Source organism: Pituophis catenifer, unplaced genomic scaffold (assembly GCF_029215685.1).
Source record: "Pituophis catenifer annectens isolate HBS135680 unplaced genomic scaffold, rPitCat1.0.hap2 SCAF_1, whole genome shotgun sequence".
NCBI lineage: Eukaryota > Metazoa > Chordata > Lepidosauria > Squamata > Colubridae > Pituophis > Pituophis catenifer.
This window is the reverse complement of record NW_027256881.1, coordinates 34,434,613-34,453,403: the sequence shown is the minus strand read 5'-3', so window position 1 is coordinate 34,453,403 and position 18,791 is coordinate 34,434,613. Positions and strand designations below refer to the sequence as shown.

General features: G+C 34.1%; 1 protein-coding gene across 19 annotated transcripts in view; it reads right to left on the bottom strand.

Moving 5' to 3' along the window:
- Positions 1 to 18,564, bottom strand: part of NRXN1 (neurexin 1) — a 952,284-nt gene extending 933,720 nt beyond the window's left edge. For 18 of the 19 annotated variants that reach the window (XM_070932263.1, XM_070932252.1, XM_070932253.1 and 15 more), the window contains exon 1: positions 17,829 to 18,564. In XM_070932263.1, the coding sequence (XP_070788364.1) occupies positions 17,829 to 18,564 (736 nt within the window). Of the gene's footprint in view, positions 1 to 16,097; positions 16,114 to 17,828 lie in introns of all 19 variants that reach the window. The other variant, XM_070932260.1, reaches the window with a different exon arrangement.
- Positions 18,565 to 18,791: the final 227 nt, after the last annotated feature.

Sequence of the window (18,791 nt, the reverse complement as noted above, 5' to 3'; positions counted from 1 at the left end):
ATACCTGTATGACTTTCCCACCCCCTTCTTCTAGCAATTAATGAAGTCCTTTTGTTACCTTAAAAATGTGCTGTCATTTTGGCAAGCACTGTGTTTTATCTGAACAGATCATTTTATCAGTGCTCTCTCGTACTGTCATTCAGTTTCTTTGGTACTTCACTGTAAAATGTTGATTATGAAATGTTTATACATATTACATTAATATGTAAACAATATCCAAGATTCCATAAAAGATGTTACAAATTCATAGCCTTTTGCAGTTTTTAGAGGATTTGTCATTTTTGTCATTTCAGCAATTCACATTTCAATTGCCTTCTTTTAACAGCTTTTAAGCTTCAGAATGATGATTATTTTACTTTTCCTTATAATCATCCATAAAAGAGCATGGCAACCATTTATTGAATGTGAGTTGCTTTAAAACCTCCTCCTACATTTTATTCCTCACTCTGTAAAGGAAAATAAAAAGCTTTCCACAAGCGGTCAGTTGAGGCAGATTTGTTTACTCACTAAAAAAAATTAAAATAAATTTAATCATTATTTTTATTAAATATAGCACTGTTCTTCACTTCTAGTTCTGTTTACTGTTGATTTAGCAATTAGCTTTTAATATACAGTGACTGGCTGAAGCACAATTATACTGAACTCATTTATCCTATTTCAAAGGTTTATGAAACAAATCAAGTGTAATTCATTACCTGATGTTTCCTTTTTTGTTTCTTTTCTACTGACAATATATGGGAGAAGCAGAGCCTCATTTTTGTTTTCTGTTTTTGTATTTCAAATAAATGCATCATTCCTACTATGCTTATCCCTCTAACACAGCATTTCTCAATTTTGATAACTTTAAGAAGAGTCAGCTTAAACTCCCTGCATTCCTCAGCCAACAGCTCTTAAGAGTTGTCAAGATTAAGAAACACTGCTCTAAGAGTTAAAACTGAGGCTACCCACTTTTCTCCCAAAGAGCCAGCAATACCCAAGGCTGAGCAAATAATAAAGCCAGGCCTGACTTTTAGAAAGTATACTCAAGATAGCAACTCTAAATTATTTTAATTCAATTAATACATTGCCTAGATGATGATCCTGTTTGGTCACTATTTTATATTCTGGTTTGTTATTTTTAATATATAGTTATTTTTCTTTATTGTTTGTTTCTATTATATATCACCCAGAGTTGAATTGGATGGCACTATAAATCCATGAACTAAATAAAGAAAGCAAATTTTGCTGTTTGCTGTTATAATGTAAATCTAGAATACAGTCCTAGATAACACCAATAAAATGGTATTTAGCAGACTTGACAACATGTCAGTTTCACTCTGTTTAGCTAAAACCCAATGACTTGCATTACAAATTGACAACATTCTTCCAATGTAGTACTTTGAAGTTACTTCAAAGCACCACTGAAGTATATGCTGCGTCAGATTGACTTGTTGACTATATGGACATGCTTATGATGATCAATACCGAAATTGTTTGCCATTGCAGTCTTCTGGCATTTTTTTTTTCTTACTTTCTCTGACTAATAATTCTGGAATTTTCTGGTAGGCATTAACCAGATCTCACGGTATTTAGCTTTTTCAGCCAATATTGACTAGATGTATCCACCTACTGTGACATTTGTACACAAATGTTATTTATTATATTTTTATACAGTATTGCCCATTCCCAGGGTTTTTGGACAATGAACTAGAACAAAAACAATATAAAAGATGCATCCGAACTGAATGTTGTATATGTTCAACAAATGCAGTAAAATGGATTACAATAAAAGATGTAATATTTCCCTAACACACCATAGGCATGGAAAGCCAATGTAAACCGAAAGATTTTAAACATCATCTTAAATGCCAGAAAAGAAGGGGGCAGGCACACCTCAGTAGGCATTTAGTGTTTTGAAGGCAATTATAGAGTTGGCCTACATGTATACTTTTTGTTTTGTGGAGTCCTTGGTGCTGAGTTTTCATGCTTGCAGATATTTCATTATCCAATTAGGTAACTTCATCACTATGAATGCATGTGGGGTTTATTCCTTGTAGTTTGCCCTACCAGTTTTGATAGGGATATGATATTTTCCTTGGTAGTTTCTTGATTAGGGTATTGTTTTCTGCTTGATTGTTTGTCTAGAGTTATTCTCTGCTTATATGAGTGATTTTATTTTATTAATTTATATTAAATAATAATGTTATTAATAATAAATATCTTCTAACAACATTTTGAAAATCTATTTTTCAATAGATTGGAAATACAGAGAGAATATTGAGAGAAAATATACAAAGACCTTCAGGATTTACAATATAAGGGTGGTCACACAGAAAACAGAAATGTTGTCCAAGAAACATTGAGTCCAGATTTAAAAAAGAGTCTACTTTGATTATGCAGAAATTTCTTATTTAGGAAAATTAAACTATTTTTTGAAAATAAAGTTTTTGGGGACTGAGGCTTTTGTTATTCTAGGAAATCTTGATTGGTATTCTTTTTTCAATAAATTTAGGAGTAAGAAAAACTTTAAGCAACACTTGTGTTCTTAATAATTCATTACTTTATGTTTCTGGTAAACATATGTGGCTTTTAATAAATATGTTTTTTGTTTCTCCAGTTGTGACTCAGCTATTTCACATCAAAAACAATCCTATTCAAAATTCTATAGTATAGTTATTTATGGAATATTATTTGTGGGAAACTGACCTTAACAAGTTGAAATTTTGAGTCTACGGAGATAGGGCAGGATACAAATCACATAAAATAAATAAGTTTCTAGATCTAGAAAGAACAAAGGTTACATGCACTCAAATCTAAAATCATTATTAAAACAGTTCAAGTACTAAATGAATGACGAAGGGGGGGAGATAATACTCAGTGCAATGCACAATACTGATCAATTACAAATCTGCCTAAATGAGGGGTAGGATTATATTTGTAGCTCAACCAGTATTACTATCCGTTGCATATTGATTGATAAAATGATATCAGCTTGTATGTGTATTACCTACAATTACTCAGAATCTCCTAGGACAATATAATGAAGGCATTGAAAGGAAAGTCATTTTTAAAAACTATGATAATAACAGACTTTCATCAAAAAAAGTTTGGATATATTTTGCCATAGATAATGTAACAGTTCATTCACTGTTTCCAAAATGCAGTCTTTGCTTTTATTGCTCTTGATTGCTCTAAGCAAATAAACATATATTGTATTGAACACACTGGACATTCAAAATTTTCTTAAATATACAGTAATAGGAAAGGATAGGATTATATTTTATTCTACTTTCAAGACCACTTGAATGCACCACAAGATGAGGGGCATATAAAGTTGATAAATTAATAAAATAAATAATATTTAAAAATGAAAGAAGTGATTGAATGTAGTAAAACAAATTCCTTTTTAGCTTTCTCATAAAATTATGCAGTGATCAATTAGAATGAAGTTTGAAGTTATTTTATATTCTTTAAATACTTTAAAACACACTGCAGTTTCCCTGAAAATTAAAAGAAAATTATAGAGTATTACTCTTCTTAAGAATTCAATTCAAGCCTTGTTTCTACTCATTGCTATTTTTACCACCATAAAGAAAATTTAGATTTTTTTCCCTCCCAAAATACAAAAGAATAAGAATGATTTAATATTAAAGAAAGTATGAATTACTGAGCCTGATCATGGCTGCCAATAATCCTTATGATGATACAGAAGTACTTTTATCCTCTGTAGTTATAACCAATCATATGTCTGATTATCTTCTTCCACTCAGTCTGAATATGTACAGTACATGCATACAGGTCCCCCAATATATCTCACAATTTATATACATGATATCACACACCTATGATCTACATAAGCCATAGGATAAAATAACAAGTATATTACTTTTACAGCAAACAATTATGTTGGAATATCACGCTTTGACAATTTCAATTTTTATGTCATATAGTACCTGAAATAATTTTATACACTTAAATTGAAAAGATAAAGCAAATATATATACAATTTTAAGAAAACATGATATATAATGAGATGCATTAATTGCAATTCATATCTTTGACCAAGGAAAGATTAATAATAGAGATAGAATTTGGAGAACCAGTGTACAATATTACATCATTACAGAATCATGCTATTTGTGGACAGGCACTATAAAATTGAATAATGCCCTTTCTTCTAGTGGAAACCTCTGCTATTTCTGGAAGAATCCCATCATCACATGGTTTTTCCCATCAATAGGACAAAAACTGGATATAGAGCAATATTATACGTTAGCTGATTCCTTATAGCAATAATTTCCCCCTCAAGTCCTGCTATGTTGCTTTATTTTGTATGGCAGGGCAGCAAAGAACATCTAGATTGTATACCAAAATAATATATTTCCATCAGGCCACCAAACAGATGAAGGTCACCCCAGCTGGCCAGATAAATTAAGCAGGCATTTATATAGGGCAGCAATGATATCACCGGCTACAGCAAACCTCCTTCCCGGGCTTAAGGAAATCAACAACTGGCAGATGACCTGAATGTGTTCTACTGCAGGTTTGAAAGGAAACTACAGACATCTATCTCCACAACCCCCATCTCCACAACCCCCATCCCACACCAACAACAGCCAAACCTCCTACAACTGACCCCATCCCATTGGGTTCACAGAAAACGAAGTGCAAGATCTATTTCACAGACAGAAGCCAGGAAAAGCACCAGGCCCAGACAAGATAACTCCTTCTTGCTTAAAAGTCTGTGTTGACCAATTGGCCCCCATCTTCACCCAAATTTTCAATAAATCACTAGAGATGTGCCATGTTCCTTCTTGCTTCAAACGCTCCACTATCATCCCAGTGCCGAAGAAGCCCTCCATCAAGGAACTGAATGACTACAGACCAGTTGCTCTAACAGCTGTAGTTATGAAAACCTTTGAAAGGCTAGTGCTGTCCCACTTGAAAACCATCATGGATCCACTGTTAGACCCCCTGCAATTTGCATACCAAGCAAATAGAGCTACAGATGATGATGTTAATATGGCTCTGCACTACATCCTACAACATCTTGAATCTCCAAAGACCTACACAAGGGTTCTCTTTGTAGACTTTAGTTCAGCATTCAATACCATCATACTGGACATTCTTCTAACTAAACTAAATCAGCTAGTGGTACCTGAACACACTTGTAAATGGATCACAAGCTTCCTAACAGACAAGAAGAAGCAGGTGAAGCTAAGCCGAATCACATCAGATACCTGTACAATTAGCACAGGAGCCCCCCAGGGCTGTGTGCTCTCTCCACTTCTCTTCTCTCTATATACCAATGACTGCATCTCAAGCAATCCACCTGTTAAACTACTGAAGTTCGCAGATGATATAACAATGATCGGTCTCATTTGAGACAATGATGAATCCGCATACAGACGGGAGGTTGAACAACTAGCCTCATGGTGTGACCAGAACAATCTGGAACTGAACACACTCAAAACCATAGAAATGGTGGTAGATTTTAGGAGAAACCCTACCATACTACCACTTCTTACAATATTAGATAACACAGTATCAACAGTAGTGTTGTACCCAATTCGGGTCTGAGCCTGGTGCCGAAGCCAGTGATGAACGCCAGACACAAAGTGCAGGTTTTCTGTTTGCTTTTTATTGGAGTACTCCAAAGAAAAGGGCTCCTGGCCAAAATGCTAAGAACAAGGATTAAGAGGAATTATTGAGTCTGTCATCTGTACCTCTATAACTGTCTGGTTCAGTTCTGCAACCCAACAAGACAGACACAGACTTCAGACGATAATCAGAACTGCAGAAAAAACAATTACTACCAACCTACCTTCCATTGAGGACCTGTATACTGCACGGGTCAAAAAGAGGGCTGTGAAAATATTTACAGACCCCTCGCATCCTGGACATAAGCTGTTCCAACTCCTACCCTCAAAACAATGCTATAGAGCACTGCACACCAAGACAACTAGACACAAGAACAGTTTTTTCCCTGAACGCAATCACTCTGCTAAACAAAAAATACCCTCAAACTGTCAAACTATTCACTAAGACTGCATTACTATTACTATTAGTCTTCTCACTGTTCCTATCACCCATCTCCTCCCACTTATGATGGCATGACTGTAACTTTGTTGCTTGTATCCTTACGATTTATATTTATATTGATTGTTTCCTGATTGCTTATTTGTACCCTATAATTATCATTAAGTGTTGTACCTTATGATTCTTGACAAATGTATCTTGTCTTTTTATGTACACTGAGAGCATATGCACCAAAGACAAATTCATTGTGTGTCCAATTATACTTGGCCAATAAATTCTGATCTACCCATTTATTTTTTGCAGGCACTGATCTACTGATGTATTTTTGCAGACACTGATCTACTCATTTGTTTTCTGTTAACACTGAACAGCTGAAGGGCGGCCCTTTGTAGCCCTGCGGCAAGAGTTTAAACAGTTTTTTTCCCTCTGGCCATCAGCTGGGACTCAGGAAGCAGCAATAGATTGGGGGTGGGGCCAAATAAAAGGTAAGAATAATGCGGGGAGTGGGGGGGCGTGGGCAGCAGTGGGAGGCAGAACAGGTTTGGTGACGTCATATCGTCACCGCTACCGGCTCGGGAGAACCGGGCCAAACTGGGAGGAACCCACCACTGGTTATTAGGTAATGCGGCAGATGACCATTTAGTGACAATTTCATACTGTGCAGAAAAAAGTAATGATAAACTACTTCTGTACTTTATCAAGAAAGCCATATGGATAGACAACATAAAGTGATTGTTGATAAAGGAACAGATGATGGTCCCTCAGATCAGAAGTCATTCAATATCCTGCTGAAGAAGAATGGATAATTTCAGGGTACTAGTGGTGCTTATGGTGGAATGAGATTAAAGCCTTTGAATGTCTTTTTATTGATGTTGCAGAGCAGGAAAAGAAAAACTAGGCTGCAAATACATAATTGCAAAAGGAGTGTGGAATTTAAGAAACATGAACATGGGAAAATTCACCACAGAAAAGATGAAAAGAATCAACTACACATAGACATCATATATCAGTAAACTGAAATGGACTAGAATACTCAGGACATGAAAAACAACAAAGGAACAATGCTGCTTTCATAGGTAGGAAGAATATAGTAAAGACAATGTAGTAAAGAAGAATATAGAAAAGATAAGAAACAATGGATGGAAACTAATCTAGGAGAGAAGCAACCTGAAATTAAGGAGAAATTTCCTAACAGTAAGGAAAATTAACCAGTGAACAGCTTGGCTTCAGAGGTTGTAGGTGCTTCATCACTGGAGGTTTTTTAAAAACGACTGGATAACCACATATCTGAAATTGTATAGGGTCTCCTGCTTGAGCAGGGGGTTGGATAGAAGATCTCCAAGGTCTCTTCCAGCTCTATTCTGATACATAGATATAGATAGATATATATGAGGGTGGAGTGGGGAGGGAGGGAGGGAGGGAGGGAGGCAGTATTTGAGGGGCTGTACCAGAAGGCAAGACAAGAAACAATGGATGGAAATTATCAAGGAGAGAACCAACCTAAAACTAAGGAGAAACTTCCTAACAATGAAAACAATTAACCAATGGAACAGTTTGCCTTCAGAAGTTGTAGGTGATTCATCACTGGAGGTTTTTAAGAAAAGATTGGACAGCCATCTATCTGAAATGATATAGGGTCTCCTGCCTGAGCAGGGGGTTGGACTAGAAGACCTCCAAGGTCCCTTCCAGCTCTATTTTGATTAAAGCACTTGGGTGCAATGCACTCAGTGGCCAAATAAAATCAACTAGACCAAGAACAGTCTTGTACAGACATTTAACAGAATGGTTATCCAAGTTCATGACCCAACTACGGATGCAGAAGATTGACAAACTTTATGGCCAAATTCAATCTGAAATTAACAGTATATTAAAAAATCAGTCTCATTGCGTCATTGGTCATTGGTCATTGGTACCTGGAAGAGCTCAATAATAACAGCTAAGATGTGACCAGAGGCTAACTGTAGAAAAGATCTCTACTCCTCAAGTTCCAAGTCAAGTTACATTGGAAGAAGAAACCAATTTTTTTCACAATAGCAAATAGGATACCAAAATAGCAAATAATATACCAAAGATGGATAGTAACTGGTTCAACAAGAACAAATGAGTTTGCATACTCACTTGCCTTTAAATTTGAATTAATAAACTATTATCCTTAGTATCACTCACTTGCGTGGAATTTTTCTAAGACAGATTCTGTGATGACTTTGCTTTTTATAGTTTCTCTCTCACAGTAATTATATGAAGTAAATCACTTTTATTCATACAGTATGTAAAAAAGAAATGAAAAGAAAATACAATAACTCATTGAAAATACAATAACTCATTGAGGAGTGTATGTACAGTATGTGCTATTTTAGATAGCATTGTAAGTTATGACACTGTAGTGAAATAATTATTTTAGGCTATTTGTGTAGATTCTTTAGAATCATTTCAGTGATTTACTGGATAGATGGATGAATGGATGGACAGATTGATCTATCTGATAGATAAATTGGAGATTTTAGGATTCAAAACATACAAGAATATAGGAAACATCAAATAAATTATTTTACAGTATATAGCTATAGTAATGCACAGAGTGATACTCAGAAGCCCCACTCCTCATGATTAATGTGTATGTATGTATGTATGTATGTATGTATGTATGTATGTATGTATAAACACATATATGATAACAAACATATTATCAAACTATTTTAATGGGCTCTGATGTTTTACTGGGTACTAATCACATATCATAAAATTATTGCCTAAAAAGGAATAAAATTAAAATAATTAAAACACTGGTCTCTTTTTACATACAGGCAACCTTTCTATTATGAGTAGAAATAGGCTAACATAAATGTATAGTAATACTGCTGTTGGATAATAAGAAAATACAGCCAATACTGATCTAATAGTTCATTTCTATTACAAATATATAGAAAGAAGCTCCTACCATCCTGCAGACTAGCTGATTGTGCTTTAGCATCTTAATTGCTTCAGTATTGTATATGGAGGAAGAATTTCACTTCATTTCAAATTTCATTTCCCATATCAGTAGAAAATTGATTGTTGAAGCATTCTTATTCTGAGAAAATATGTTGGAGATGTGTGAACAGCTTGTTTGTATATGAAGTAATATATGCCAATTGTTATCTCCATTGTTTATGATTTCTTTAATGTAGTTATATTTCTAATCACACAAGAATTCCATTCATGGAAATGCTCTCCAGGGATTGTCCAGGCTGGCAAAGAAGAATGAACAGCCTAATCCACCTTCACAAGTCCTTGATATCAATGCAGGTCATGTAGGAGGTAATTTTTCCAAAGGTATTACAGAAACAGATTGGTCAAAGGAAATAGATATATTATCAATGAGAAGGCCTTCATAGATTTAAAGGGGTCCTGTGTTTATTTGGAAGAGTTTAAAAATAATGTTTTCATAGACATATTATATAATTTAGGTGATTAGGTTGATTCTCTAACACTCCTCTTTGTGTTTATATCTGAAGTGGATTATCAAAAGCATGCTCAAGATATTGTTTCGTAATCTTTAATAATTTATGAATGACTGTCAAATAATCATTGTTCTTCCCGGTAATGTTTATAAAAAGTTATGAGTCCAAGATTTACTAAAATACTTTCCCTTACTTTCCATTCCTGGCAGCTTTTTTTAATCAGTAATCTTTCTTTGCACTTGGTTTCAAATTTAACATCAGAGGCAGTGGCTCAAACCCTATTTTAAAATTAAACCATGTTTAATATTGTTTTCTTTTCCAAGTCTGAGATGTTGACATTTGCACTATAGACTGAATAACTTTTTAATCTTTGGTTGGATTAGCATCAAACCCATTTGGCTTTGATTACTATATAAAAGCAGTTTTGGAAGGGTGAATGTAATACACATGATTGTGAGTAGCTAAAAAGATCATTCACCTATAGAGCGCATAGTTTAGGAGAAATCTGTATATAGTATCCTTTCCATGTTTTTTATAGGATGCCTCAATCATTTAACCTTTTTCCTAATTTTCTAAATCCATAACTAAGATTAAGAATAAACAAAAATAAATACATCATGAAACAAATAAAATTTACTTACTTACTTACTTACTTACTTACTTACTTACTTACTTACTTACTTTACTTACTTATTTTATATGCTGCCCACCTCCCTGTCCAAAGTTACTCTGTGTGGCTTATATAATCGGTATTCAAACTAAGAATAAAAACAGTTCATTATATGCAACATGAGATTTGTATTTTGTTTTATAAAAAACTCACTGTACAGAGTAATTATCTTTGGTATCTGCTACTGGATTTGAGAATACAATGTAAGGGAATATCTATTGGTTAATCTACATACATAATAGGGGGTTAAACTAAGGAGCAATTTAACATAAACTTAATCAGCTCTCTTTTGTATTAAAAGAAATGTGCTAAGTACTGAACTACCTATAAATGTTGTGTGCCGCCTGTTGGTATGAACAAAGGTATTAGATGGTAATTATAAAGCCAATTACATTTTAAAACAGAACTTTATATGGCAGGTATTAAGCATATGTAGAAACTATTGCTGAAGGAAGAGGAAGAAGAAGAGGAGGAGGAGGAGGAGAAGATGATCACAAAGTATCAAGATCTGAACATCAAAATTGATTTTGGCATTAACTAGCAGTGGTGGTCCCAGTGACCTGCACATTGGCAATATTGCAATCTATCAATTGCAAAAGGCCACATTGCTTGGATCTACACATATACTTGGATCTACACATATACGTTGCTTAGATCTACACATATAATATACACATATATTATGACATCCAAGGTTCTTGGGAAGAAGATGCAAATGAAAAACTAATGCAATCCTAAATTGCACCAACAGAGGGTTGTTTCAATATCATATGAAGTGACAGTACCACTTTGAATACTGCATCCAATTCTGGTTACTATGATACAAAAAAGTTGTTGAGACTCTATAAATAACGCATAGAAGAGCAACAAAGATGATAACAGGTATGGAGGCCATACCATATGATGAACAACTGAGGGAACTAGGTATGTTTAGTCTAACGAAGAGAAGAACTAGAGTGATACGATAGCAGTCTTCCAATATTTGAAGAACTGCCACAGAAAAGAGGGATTCAATGTATTCTCCAAAACACCTGAGGGCAGGACAAGAAGTAATGGGTAGAAGATCATTAAAGAGAGATCCAACCTAGAATTAAGGAGAAATTTCCTGACAGTGAGAACAATTAATCAGTGGATCAGTTTACTTCTGGAAGTTGTGGGCGCTCCATCACTGGAGGTTTTCAAGAAAAGACTGGATAGCCATTTGCCCAGAATTGTATACGGTCTTCTGTTTCACCAGAGGGTTGGACTAGAAGATCTTCAAAGTACCTTCCAACCCTATTATTTTATGTTCTACAAAGGTCAACACCAGTTTAAGAACTGGCAGCTGTAACTTCACATTGAACAAATAATAATAATAATAATAATAATAATAATAATAATAATAATAATAATGCTATAAGGGATATTGTTTTCTGGTTTTATATTACAGGAAAGGATAAATTACTACTGTGGATGAGAGACATCAACATCAACTTGAAGGCTCATTTAATTTAGAAAGTACATAGGTATTCTTCCCTAATTTAATCAAATATGACCCTTAAGACTATAAATAAAATAAATCAGTTTTACTACCTTATTATCTAGAAACTACTGTTTCTAGTTCTGGTCATTAAAATGCTCAAAGAAAGGGCCACTAACTAATATGGGAATAATATTATAAAACTTTTGCTTTGATGAACATTGTAGTTGTTTTAAACATGGAATGGTTTGCTTTTAACTCCTACTACTTTGTCATCCTTCTAATGCTCATCATTGTCTCATTAAAAGGAACAAGATTTTTCAAGGAGGATTTTTAAAACTAGCAAGACAGTACTATCATGGATAATTTCCTGTTTAAATAGAAAACGTTCAGATAGTGATCAAGTTGTTTTTCATGGAAATAAAATAATTTTCCATCTCAAATTCAAAATCTTGCAGCAATACCATCAAATGACTACTTATTTTATTTTTCATAAAAACAGTCTAGGATTTAACAAATTAAAATTATCTGATCTGATTTACTATGTTTATATTTCTGTGAGCACATATTATTTATCTGAAATCATTATTGATGTTATGTTGATAGCTTTGCTGTTGCTGTATTGAGAGTTGAACCCATTTGCTATCAATATACTTTTCTTCCAAGATTCATCTAATCTCCTTTTACTGTATAAGCCATTGGCTCAGTGTCTGGCAAGAAAAGATCTTAGCGAATTAAGGAGATGTATGAACAATGACTTTTTTTAATCTGTTATAAAATCTTGCCAAATTGTTTCATTGGATTTGCTAGTATTGTGAAATGTTGGTATTGTGAGAAAAAGAAATGGGATAATCCATCCATCCATTGTCCTATTTACCTGAAAGAAAGACTATTCTCAATTTAAGCAACCATCAGAAATAAATCCATAAATAAATAAAAGCAAAATAGATTTAAGTATAAGCAAAGGGGAAAATCCTCTCAGAAAGAATCTTAGATTCTGTATCTTGTCATCCTAAAATTGTCCAATACAACTAAAACCATTCCCAGAAATTTTCCACAATCCACATAAATATATGCATGTGACAGCCTTCTACATATGCATGTGGATATGTATCTGCCAGAAGTCACAATACATATCCACATGCATATGTAGTCAAGGCAATCCCCTGCCATTAACTGAATCAATAGCTAATATTAATAGTGAAACAAAATATTCCATATGTCTACTATTCTGAATTTCACATGCAAGCTCTTCACACAGAAGTGTTCAAACATTCTATCTCCTTTTTTCTTATCAAAAACACCCCCCCAAAAAAGGGGGGGATGTATTAACTGACCCAAGAAGGGAAAAACAAAAGAAGCACAGTGGATAAAAATGAGGCAAAAGAAAGAAGTAATGAAGAGAGACATAAAGAAAATAGAGAAAAGCTTTATTATTAGACATTATAGAAAGAGTTAAATTTACCAGGCATGTATAGCCTCACCCATGCAGTCCCACCCGAGCAGCTACTAATCTGAAGGTTCACCTTTTAAAGGCATTCAATGCTGCAGTAGCAATCTCTTTAATCATTTGCACTTCATATTTATTTATTTTCAACAACTTTTTCTATTCTCATTAAAGAATGCACGATTACTATCCAATCCACACACATTTTTTTTGTGTGGAGGGGACAACCCTCATCTTCTTATATGATAACAAAAACAAAATATGTCATAGTGTAAACCTCATTCCTTTTGCACTTGTGTTCCAACAACAAACACAAGTATATACTTAAGTCACAAGGTTACATAATAATATATGCTTCATATATATACATATACATATACATATACATATAAATACATCATACATACATACACACTCACACACACACACACACACACACACACACACAGTTCTTTTTTCGTAGGTCTATATGTGTATATCTTGATTTACATAGGAAAAACCCTGGCTAAAACAATAATACATGTATGTATGTATGTATGTATGTATGTATGTATGTATGTATGTATTTCTCTTTAGCCAGGTTCTTCCTACATAAACCAAGATTTTTATGCAGCCCTAGTTCAGTGAAATCACAATCCACTAGTTTCTAGGCTTTTTTTTTTTTCTGGCATCCAGCAAACACTCTGCTGCCCATTGGGAGACTAAGATCTTAGTCTCAGAGTGTTTGCTGGCTGCCAGAAAAAAAAAAGCCTAGAAACGAAAAGCCCAGAAACTAGTGAATTGTGATTTCACTGAACTAGGGCTGCATAATATCTTGGTTTACGTAGGTGGAACCTGGCTAGAGAGAAATACGCATAAAACCTATGAAAAACAAAGAAAAACAAATATTGTACCTTTACATGGAGGATACATGAGATGAGGGTGTGGCTAACTGATGAGGCCTTATAAGGCTGAAATAGATCTATCTTAGCCTCCCAATGGGCAGCAAAGGGTCTGCTGGCTGCAAGAAGGAAAAAAAGCCCAGAAACTATATGCCACTTGTACATAATTCTATAAATCTGATTAACTGTTATTCATCCTTTTTTTTTTTTTAATAAAGGAAAAAAATGAAGATTTTCCAATTTCCTAAATGTTTTAATTCTCCTTTTGGGGTCCTTTTCTACACATCTTATTTATGTTTATGAGATATAATAGTTAGAAATATATGCTGTATTCATGATATGATGACTTCATAAATTTATATGAAATTGTTTTCTTTTCTTTTAAAAATCCTAATCATCTTTAGTATGGAACTCATCTCTATCACAGCTAATATATGTTTTTCACTAATATTCTTTTCATAACTATCTGAGTTCCTCAGGTAGAATACACCATTGGTTTATATTACTTTCTTAAAACCTTTTACTGAGTGATCCACATTAATTATTGTGTAGTAATGAAGGAATACCACACAGTAGTAGTTTAGTAGTTAGGAATTTCAGTTGTCTTTTTTTTAAAATTAGCCATGCTCACTAGTTGATTTTTATCTGTTCTATTTCTAATGTAATGTGGAGCAAACTTGGATTGTTGCTATACCTAGAGGCTGAAGCCTAGATTTGCATTGCCAGAAATACTGTTATTTTAATTTACTAAAAATGGGTGATTTTGATGGTTCATTTTGTTAGAAATATTTTGATATTTTGTCAAGGAAATGCTTCATATATTCAAACATTTGTTTGAAAATGCAAGAATATTATGAGTTTTCATTGTTATCTTTTAGCATGGTTCATTAATTAAACTGGAATTGAAGATCTGGTTATGGAATAGAATATGTCGGTTATTCAGACATCTTTATTTTTCTCTTGGATTTTTTTCCCCTTCAAATTCAATGCATGTGATAAAAAAATTATGTCTATTATCTGACAAGCTGTAAATTGCACACAATTATAGCACTCTGGTTCCAAACCATGCTTGCTATGTCTTTTAAAGCAAGTGAATTAAATTGTTATGGATGTAGAGATATTTGTGGTTATACCCTTTTTCTATTCTATAGAAAGGTTTTTAATCTGACTAGCTAAACCGAACAGGCTGTCAGGATAATATAGCCTGAAATATGTTTTAAACTGAGACATGAATTGTATACTACTGTACACAATATTTATAAAATATACAAAATTAACTTAAAAAATCTTATTCCTGATAACTAATGAATATATCAATATACGTTTTCTGGCAACAATATGAAAATGGTTTGCCATTACTGTTTCTACTAATTTTTTTTAACTTTCTAATTTAATTTCTGCCTAAAATGTCCTTTCTTTTCCTACTAAGTGGGAGCAACATGGTACTTATCTTTTTCAAGGTCAACAAATGGCTAGGGGTTGCTAACTTTAATAATACTACAAATACAGTGTTTGGTGATTTGTGAATATTTTAGGAATGTAAGTTTGTTAATTATGATTTACCCATAGTAATAGTTATATGATATGTAGTACTAATAAAAGGCAATTAATTTTAATAACCAGAAATTCAAAATACTATGTTCTAATTAATACACAATAGTACCAAAAATACATTAAGTATCTATTAATGATACATTACAAGTCTGATGAACAACTCTTCACCAATCATATAAAACACATCACTATCCAAGGGACACCATATTTCAGCTTCTAGACCTCTGGAAAGAATCCACTGAAGGTTTTCAAATCTACCACTTCAAAATACATTCCAAAAATGAAAATACTGTACCCAAAAGCTATTCTGATTTCCCTCCTTAATGAGTGCAACAAGTTGTTTATAGATATTTCATTCCTATAAATACAAATTCAATTTTTATATTAATTGATAAACAGACCAGTGTGTTGCTGATATGCAATTTAACTTAATGGAAATTGCTTCCATTAACAAATAGGAAGGAAGAGGGAATAATACTCCTCCATAATTAATAAGAAAGTTTCTGTCTGTCTGTCTGTCTGTCTGTCTGTCTGTCTGTCTGTCTATCTATCTATCTATCTATCTATCTATCTATCTATCTATCTATCTATCTACCTATCATCTATCTATCTAGCATTATAGTTATACAACAGTGCATGTTCCTCTGTTATTAGTCTAAGGCACTTTTACTCCTAAGATAAAACATCCTTGCAATTAGAGAATGCAAATACTATATAATTTTGCAATTTTATGCACTTACCTGTATATCCAATTGAAAGCCACAGAAATTGCTTCTGGGCAAATCCAAACACTATACTGTAGGACTATATATTTAATTATAAGAGAAAATATATTTTCTCTTATAATTTAGTTTCCTACCCTATTAAAACTGTTGCTGATTTCTAAAATGGGTTATGAGTTTAATATGCATTAACTGAAATAAACAATTAAAATGGAGATATCATAGTTTTGTGTTTCAAATGAAGAGTTTTAATTTTTCCAGGTTTTTTAGGATTTAAGAGCATTGCCTAAAAAACTACTTGTAATAGCGTTTGTGGTGGTATCACAATTAATCTCTCAGCTAATCTCTCAACTAATTATCAGTATAAATTACATCAAAAATCCACATATTGAAGTAGAAAAATCTAAATTCATGTAAAAAATTCCTTTAAAGTCCCATACCATCTTAAAACTAAGCATTGCCAGAAGACCAATTCAAAAGTGTTTCCTTATGAACCAGTACAATACGCAGGCTATAGAATTTATTAATGTTGGTTAATGACCAGCTTTATAAAACAGCCAGTAAAATACAACATATGGGATATTACAATTTCAAGAGCAACTGTAAATATATATTAAAACAGACTGAGTGGCTTTTTTGATTAATGGTAAAAACATGGTAGATCAGACAAAGTTTTATCAAATAAAGAGTCAAATTAAAAAAAATAATGTTGGGTGACTGAGGCTAACTTCTGAATAAAGAAGACAGGAAGTTCACATAAAGACATACCCCACAAATATTTGTTCCATAGTCAGTAAAATTAGATTAAAATGATAAAGACGAAGGACTAGATCTTTACTAAATGAAGCTTCTCAATTACCTATTCTTTATCTATTTTGAACAATCCTTTCCATTTCACCTTTGATAATATAATTTATTTTTATTTGTGCAAGCATACAAAATATACATTATTTTCCCTCATACAATATTATTTGTATTGGCTCTGAGGGCATCCCATGGTTTTAAAATGCAAGAAAATTTGTTATGTATATTTACTAATCTAGCCTTATAGAGGAGAAATATTGAATTTCTCAAATATTCTGTTATGAAAAATAAATCCAATACTCTCTTCCCATGCGCGCAGATAATGAGGCTTGCAACAACTAAATCCACACACTTGTTAAATATAAGTAATTGTATTCAGAATTATTCCTTTTTGTCCAATTATTAGCACTGTTCAGATTAAATTATAATATTTCAAGTGACCTGGTTGGTAGATCAATTTGCCAGTCTATTTCCTGAAAATTAAAGTTATCCTTTCTTGAGTGGGGTAGAAAATATACCTACCTATTCACACTACAGCTTTCCAAATCTCTATTCTTTTTATTTGCATTCCTTACAATTCTACAAAATTCTGATCCTCAACCTAATTTTCAGCTTGATCTTTCCAATGCAAAAATATGCTTATGTCATAGTTCAAAGAGATGAAAGAACAGGGGTTGGAATTTTTAACAAAAGATTCAAATGTGAGATGAATCAGGGGAAAGCACAGCTGCAAGATTCACTCCTATGGAGGAAAAGCCATGCAGTCTCCATCTCTTGACCTCCTCTTTCATTGAGGGGCAGGCTGACTGGGAAAGGGCAAAACAGATTCTTACCTTCACTGCAATCCTTCCCACGGAAACCAGTATGGGAGCAGTCACACACTGCCTGATTGTTGAGCACAGAGCATACACCACCATTGAGGCAAACATCTCTAGCACATAAGTGGCTCTGTTCATCATCCAGACGTACTTCTTGACTCTCCACAGGTGAAGACTGTGTATAATTGACTCTTACATCTGTTATCCATCCTTTGAAAGGTTCCCTATCCTTCACTGAGGAGAGTGTTACTTTCAGGGTAGGTGAACGTAACTCTGGAGGCAACCCTCCTAGAAAGAGACCACTGAAGACCGTCATGTCCCGCCGCTTAGATTTCACTTCTACCCATTTAGCCTCAGCCTGATCAATTAATAGTGTTGTATTCTTAAAATTGCGGCGAATGACCACAGTGTGCCACAGGTTATCATTGACAGCCATGTCAGAGAGCAAGATGGCAGGCTCAGCACAGAAGATGGAGAAACTTAGCTGAAGCCGCCCACCTTGTGTCAGAATTAACTCCAAGAAGTCGCAGAAGCCCTCATCATCAAAGTAAAGGACCAGGCCACTGGAACTGCGGGTTTTCATGTTAAAGCTCATCTCGCTTTCACAGCAGGCATTCCATTTGGGGAAGCGAGTCCACTGGCCCTCTGCTCCTGGGAACTCCAAGCCACTGCCAAGCTCAGCCCAACATCCCAGGAGCAGTGCCATCCAAAGTAGGAGGCAGCCTCCACGCCGAAGGAGCACAGGCCCCATTCTTGGTGGGGTGGGGTGGGGGAGAGGGGGAAGAGGAGGGGGGAGTGGTGGTGGGGGCGTTGAAGCAGACAGGGTAAAATCTTTCCAGTGACCACTCACAACAGATACTTAATTCTTGCTTTCCAGGTTCTGGGGGAAAATAAAGTGGCTGCCTTCCCCCAGTAGGAGAGGCTCAGGCTTTTCAGCCAAGATGCAAATTTGTTCTTTTTCAATAATAAAAATAAAAA